General features: G+C 45.4%; 1 protein-coding gene across 1 annotated transcript in view; it reads right to left on the reverse strand.

Moving 5' to 3' along the window:
* slit3 (slit homolog 3) overlaps positions 1–7,500 on the reverse strand; it is a 191,424-nt gene that overhangs the window by 41,300 nt on the left and 142,624 nt on the right. Inside the window, exons 10-14 of the mRNA XM_079744976.1 lie at positions 7,165–7,236; positions 5,217–5,288; positions 4,264–4,335; positions 2,420–2,563; positions 1,760–1,923 (exon numbers count right to left, since the gene is read on the reverse strand). Coding sequence (XP_079601102.1) covers positions 1,760–1,923; positions 2,420–2,563; positions 4,264–4,335; positions 5,217–5,288; positions 7,165–7,236 — 524 coding nt within the window. The remainder of the gene's footprint in view (positions 1–1,759; positions 1,924–2,419; positions 2,564–4,263; positions 4,336–5,216; positions 5,289–7,164; positions 7,237–7,500) is intronic.

Genomic DNA, 7,500 nt, shown 5'->3' on the forward strand with positions numbered 1-7,500 from the left:
AGCGTACCCAGCGTTTATGGGTCTAGTCTGTCCACTGTCTGACATCATGTAGCCACCGAGACCACCTACCCAGGGCTCCATTACAATAGACAGGGCTGGAAAGCTGGACTTGGACAGTGTTTGGCGGTTCGATTACCGGGCCTAAGGCATGTATTCTTAGTGCGAGCTGGTGGTCTCCTGTGATGACACTTTTAGAAGAAGCATGGGTATAGAAGGATGGAGGGAGGCAAGGAGGATAAACTAAGTACGGAAGTGAGGGAAGGCACAATGCTTGGCCAAAGGAACTAAGGGAGGAAGGCAGAGAGGGAGAAAGGAAAGGACTGAGGAAATAAATACAAAAACATATCTCACATAAAAAATCCTTTCACGGCCATGTTGGCAACCATATAAAGGAACAGCAATGGCTGAGGAATAAAGGAAGGCAGAAAGGAGGAAGGATGAGAATGAAATGAAAGACATTTGGGAAGAGACAGATAAAGTGCATACGGAGGGCGGAAAGGGTTTCATTGGATTGGCTGAGGGGAGACAGGTGTGTCAGGCGACTCCTTGCGTGCGGTTGCCACGGAGAGGCAGGTGGGCGTGTGCCAGGCGATCCCTGGCGCTTGACGGAACCATGTGATGTCACAACAGGAGGGGGCCACATGGTTAGATCAAGCACAAGAGACAGCTGCACTTCACAGGAGCAAGGTGAGCCCACATAGGGCTGCACCAATCAGAATACAGATCCATACAGAAAGGAGGCGGGGCAACAGGGAGCTGCACCAATCAGAATACAGATCCATACAGAAATTATGGAATTGATGGAATACCAGCAAATAGAGCTGGTGGGATGAAATGAGTGAAAGAATAGGAACAGTTTTCATGGGGTCCAGACAGGGGGAAGGAGATGCAAGCGAAGGCAGAGGGCGGGACCAAGGGGGTTGCTAATTTTTGTGTTTTCTCGCGTTTGGTTTTCTTGCTGTCCAACGTAAACACATGATATGCGAAGGGAATTTATGTACTATGTCATTTAATAAGCTTTACATTTTCATGAGACATTTAGACTTCCTAAAAGAAAAACAAATAAACTGGTAAGGCTGAATTCAGCCTGAATTACTTCAAAAGTCTTTAATGTCGCAAATCCCCGTTTAACTAATGACATTACTTTCTGTTTAATTTTCTCAGGCTCTCATGATATGCAATACACTCCGGAGGCGAATGAGTATAGCAGCTGACAGGAAACAATGTTTTCTAAGACTTTACCTTGTAAATCAATCCTGTGCTTGTTTTATTTCACACGTCTGTTTTAGATTGATTTCAACCTCAGGGAATACCCTCCCAAACAAAATCAACAACAGATTGTATTTGATATTAAGTGCAAATTTATGTTTGTAAGTGTTTGCAAGTCTGTGTGTGCTTATGTCTGTGTGTGTGTGGGCAAAAATGTGAGCGTACGTGTGTGCATGTCTGTGTGATATTGTGTGCACATGCATGCTTGATTGTGCATGTGTGCATGCATTGTGTGTGTGAGTGTGTGTGTGTGTGTGTGTGTGTGTGTGTGTGTGTGTGTGTGTGTGTGTGTGTGTGTGTGTGTGTGTGTGTGTGTGTGTGTGTGTGCGTGCGTTCGTGTTTGGGCATATGTGTGTGTGCAAACATGCGAGTGTATGTACATGCATGTTCGTGGGAGATCACATGGATGCTTCTTTATACATGTGTGTGTGTGTCGATTTTGGGGTTATCTACTCATGTGTGCATGTGTGCCTGCATGTTAGCGTCCTACCTGTGCACCTGAACTTCTTGCCCTTGACCTGGCTGATGCGCTTGTTGGCCAGCCTGCGAGGGTGGCTGCAGCGTGCCCCGCTGGTCTCGATGGGGTTGTCCAGCAGGTAGTCGGCCAGCCACTTGAGATGGCAGTCACACACAAATGGGTTCTGGGCAAGGTGACTGCGGAGGAGGGGAGTAGACGCCAGAACACACAGGGGACACGAACACAGTGTCATAGATACAGGTACGGACCGTGAGACGTACTTATACAAAGAGACGGACAGAAGGACAGACGGACAGACAGACCAGTACGAATACATACTGGCAGGCCGACAAACATTACAGACACAGATGTATACATTGATAAATAAATGGACTGACAGACAGACAGACAGACAGGCCGACAGGCGGCCAGAGAGACAGACGTACAGATGGACGGATAAGAAAGATGGACAGACAGGCAGACAGCTAGGCAGACAAACATACATTACAGATACAGATAGAGATAGAGTGACAGATGATAGGGAGACAGACAGAACAAGAGATAGACCGAGAGACACATAAGACAGACCAAAAGACAGATTGCAAGGCCGCCTGGCAGACAAAACACTACATCCCACGTACAGACATACTGTACATGCGGACAGACCAACGGACGGACTGTTCGACCACGTACAGTGTTTTGATGGCGCGCAGGGGGGCAAACAGGCCCTTGCTGATGCTCTGCAACTTGTTGTCGTACAGCGACAGCAGGTTGAGGTTCTGGAGATCCTGGAAGGTGTTCACCCTCAGACAGTTGATCTTGTTGGCATTCAGCAGCCTGGATGAAAGGAGAGAACCAACATCTAGGTTAATACCATAACATCTGCGTCCCGGTTCTTTGGTTTACCGAACCACAGTTCCACTGCTGTTATGCAAAATTACAGACTTGTACATCCTGGCCTTCTTTTTGGAATAAAGTCAACCTATTGTATATTCTGCACACATACTCTTTCCACCTACCCTCCTCCCCTAGTCTCCTATGTGCCCCTTCTGTCCCTTCCTCTCCTTTCCTATCCACTCTACTCATTTCCTCCTTCCTTCTCTCATCTCCGCCACCTGCAGTCTGGCTTTCTGAGAGGGGCCAAACCAGGCATAGTGGATTAATCACTTTGGGAACACCTAGCGAGTACACACTCTGTCTCACACATACGCACACACACACACACACACACACACACACACACACACACACACACACACACACACACACACACACACACAAACATGGACACACACACATGGCTGAAGCGTCCCAGCCACACCTCATTAGCCAGCCAGAGGGGGAACTAATTATGTGAAACTGCACCAGTGACAACATAGCAGCACAGACAACACAGCCAGCAGAACCCATCAACCTCAGAAGGAGCTCACCGCCTCCAGAGAAGACGCTAACAGACTCAGAAGTCACTAAAACCCTCCAAAGAATACACTAACAGCCTCAAAAGCAGCTAACAGCCTCCAGATAATATGCTAAATGACTCCAAAGCAGAAAACAGCCTTGTGAGATGATTCTCAAAATACTCAAGTAGTTAACAGCCTCAGAAGGAGCTATAAGTCTCAGAAGGAGCAAACAGCCTCTGAGGAACTAACAGCCCCAGCAGATGCTAAGAGACTCAGAAATAGCAACTTGCCTCCAAAGAGCACACTACCTGACTCAGAAGTAGCTAACAGCCTCGGCAGGAGCCAACAGCCCCAGAAGATGCTAACAGACTCTAAGTATCTAACAACCTCCAGAGAAGACGCTAACAGACTTGGGAGGAGCTAACAGCGTTAGAAAAAAATGACACGCTCAGAGGGAACTAACAGTTCTTGTTGAATAACAGAGTTTGTGGTGGCCTGGGAAGCGCTGAGGTTTAATTGATGCAGGCTTTGTTTAGACACGCCTTGGACGGGCTAATCTCTTTCATAAGGAGCGGGTGACCACACATGTGGCAGGACATGAATGTAATATAAGTCCTCTTGTCTGTCTTTATTTAGTAAATAATGGAGTTAAATGCGAGCAAACAAACACAAACAACCACAGGCTGACACACAAACACACACATTATTTCAATATTTATATTCTGCTGTGTTGTCTTTTTTTTTTATTCCTCTTTATTATGATTTGTTATGTTTTTACGTTTTGTCAATCCAAACATAAACACTCAGTTTTTATCCCCCCCCCCCCCCCCCCCCCCCTCTCTCTCTCTCTCTCTCTCTCTCTCTCTCTCTCTCTCTCTTGCTCACTGTCTCCCCCTCTTTCACTCAATCTCTGCTACTATATAACGATATCACTTTAGGACGCAAAGGCCCAGAACATTATCCATAGCTAGCTCCATCTGCGGTGGACTGCGGCAAATACCAGCACCATATGTCCGCCACAGACATTTCCACCGGGCCTAGAACAACAGCAGGCTTAGCACTGTGATGAGCTTCAGCAGCTGTTTATAGAAGCAGTTTCATCTTAATGCTCTATCTTCATCTGCAGGTCATACTTACAGTAGCTGGAGTGATACCAGTCCATCAAAGAGTCCTTTTGGTAGTTCCGTGATCTTGTTGCCATAGAGCACCCTACACACGCCAAACAGAAACCACAGATTCTTTTTTTAAAAACTGAATTCACAAGAATCAAAAAACAAGGAATATCAAACAGAAATACATGGATCTCATTTTCCTGTTGACCCTTAGGAAGGGGCTATCATTTTTGGTACTTTGGTTGACAATACAACTTGTGCATAATGGTCTCTTTGTGTGAAAGGACCTTCTTCGTATGCCACACATGAACCATGAAATCATAACAAAGAAATATGTATATTTTATTACATTATATATATATAAATCAACCCTAGCGAATATCAGATCAGGGCACCAAAAGCGTCTCAAACCATTGAAGCGTTTGCAAGGCCTAGCCTTAAGCAGTCCAACTCCGCTGATGATATAGTAAGCCTCCATTTTGTAACAAGGACAGCGTCGGCGACCCTCCTGGTCCTCCAACACTCTCATGGCGGCCAGCCAACGTTATTATAACCCATCTTCTGGTCGTTTTAAACTTTAATAACCAACCCCTGGCTGCTTCAATATCCTCTGCACCCTCAAAAGGTATTGTGAGACGGATATGAAATACATAAGATTAAATAATAATAATATACTGATAACATATTGATGCAACACACTGCATGCATTAATATGAGTAGTGGGTTGCAGTGTGATTATGCACACCTCACCCTATTTGGGACTGGCACCATGTGTGCTGAATTGCTGTTTGTCTACGTTCATCTGAATGCATATGTGAGCAATATTAATTTCTTGCTAATGGATTGAATTTGTGACACCATTGGAGTATGTCTTGTTAAACTTTTATTGTGTGTGTGTTTTTTTGTGTGTGTGTTTGCTTGTGTGATGCATGTATGCATGTGTGTGTAGGTGTAAACTTTTTTGTGTGTTTTACTTACAGTGATGTGAGTGAGCGTAGTCCATTGAATGCGTCTGCTGCAACGTCAGAAATCTGGTTCTTGCTCAAATCACTGGGGGGACAGAGAGAGAGAGAGAGAGAGAGAGAGAGAGAGAGAGAGAGAGAGAGAGAGAGAGAGAGAGAGAGAGAGAGAGAGAGAGAGAGAGAGATTATATATTGATGCTTTAGCCAAGCAAATCTGAAGTTTTAACGAAAGCTTATTACTCTTATTACACACTACACGTGAAACGCCATTCATTATTTCATGTTGTAGGGAGAGAAAGGGGAGGGGAAAGGGAGAGAGAGGAAGAGAGGGAGAGCGGATGAGAGTGATGGAGGGAGAGAGGTCGGAAGAGAAAGAGAGACTGTGAGTAGATAAGTGCATTAGCGTAGCACATTAATGGGCTTCTTGTCCTAGAAGTGTCTGACAAATGACTACGACAGAATTCACCAGCAGAGGTCAAGGCGAGAGGACAGGTGGGGAGGAAATGAGAAAGCGTGTGACAGATAGACAGGCAGGCAGGCAGGTGGATAGACAGAAAGATAGACAGACATGCAAGCAGATGACTTGACAGATAGACAGGCAGACAGAGAGACACATGGATAGACAGATAGGCAGAAATTCAGGCATATGTATATAGAGAGAGACAGACAGAGGTGACAGTGAGATGGGGAGACAAAGAGATGGAGAGAGTGGCTTCAGAGTCTAAACGCTAATATGGACAGAGAGTTGGAGAGATTGACAAAGATATGAAGAGAGACCGAAGAAATGTAGAGAGAGTGTGAAGGGAGGGACAGCAGAGACCCTCTGAGATGGAGAGATTGAGGGTAGATGCAGATATAAAGAGGGAGACAGAAAGATGGATGGAGATATGTGCAATAGAGATACCTAGCAAGATAGGGAGCCGGAGAGAACAGAGAGAGATAGAGAGAAAGACCTAGAGAGATAAGGAGCTGGAGAGTAGACAGAGAGAGATAGAGAGAGAGACCTAGAGAGATAAGGAGCTGCAGGGTACAGAGAGCGATAGAGAGAGAGACCTAGAGAGATTAGGAGGTGGATAGTAGAGACAGAGGTGTATAGAGAGACCTATACAGATAGGGAGCTTGAGAATAGAGAAAGAGATGAGAGAGAATGACCTAGAGAGATTAGGAGCTAGAGAGCAGAGAGAGAGAGATCAGAGAGAGACCTCGAGAGATACGGAGATAGAGAGCAGATTCGAGTGTAGAGAGAGAGATGGGGAGAGAGAGAAAATGACATAGATGGAGAGAGAGGGATGCAAAAGAGAGGAGGGGACTGTGCCCTAAGATTGGTATGAATGATGGAGAGGGAGACACTTGGTGTTACAGTGATGGATGAATAGAGCAGGAGGTATATAGGTCAGGTAGAAGAGAGAGGGGGAGAGAGAGACAGAGAGTGAGAGACACACACACACACACACGCACACACACACACACACACAAACGCACACACACACACACACACACACACACACACACACACACACACACACACAAACACACAAACGCACACACACACACACACACACACACACACACACACACACACATGCTCGCAGACTGGCACAGCAAAGTGTGTTAAGTGCAGTTCATGCCAATCTCCCTCCACTCCTGTTAGATAAATGATTCAACATTTCTGTCTGGAAAATGTAAAACGTGCGGGATGTGTGTGAATGGTGTGTGTGCTTTTGTGTGTGTGCTTGAGTGCACGTATTGTGAAAAGGAGGACAAAGAAACCTTCAACCTTGCCCAAATTGTGCATGCCTCGCATTTCTCCCCTCCTGTGTTGTTAACATGTGCAGGCTGTAGCGTGTAGTGTTCTTGAAGACATGACAGCAGAGAGGATGTGTGTGTGTGTGTGTGTGTGTGTGTGTGTGTGTGTGTGTGTGTGTGTGTGTGTGTGTGTGTGTGTGTTTGTGTTCATGCCTTACATTCTCTTCAGTTTCTTGTATGCAGAGAAGGCTCCTGCTGGCACAGTCTTAATCAAGTTCTGCTCCAAACGACTAGAGAGAGAGAGAGAGAGAGAGAGGGCAAACATGAAGAAGTTACTATTTGTATAATGCACAAGCCTTTATGGTTCATTAAAACAGGACATTACATTAAAACCAGGGAAACCCACAGCATCAGCAGATGGACACTAATACATTATTGATACACACATTTAGGGTAAAAGTCTAAAAGTCACTTTCCAGGCTGCACCTTCCAATGAAGAATGTGAATATGAATACTAAAGCCTATCTATTTTCTAATTATATATTTTTTCATGT

This window comes from Pollachius pollachius, assembly GCF_949987615.1.
Source record: "Pollachius pollachius genome assembly, chromosome: 10".
Classification (NCBI taxonomy): domain Eukaryota; kingdom Metazoa; phylum Chordata; class Actinopteri; order Gadiformes; family Gadidae; genus Pollachius; species Pollachius pollachius.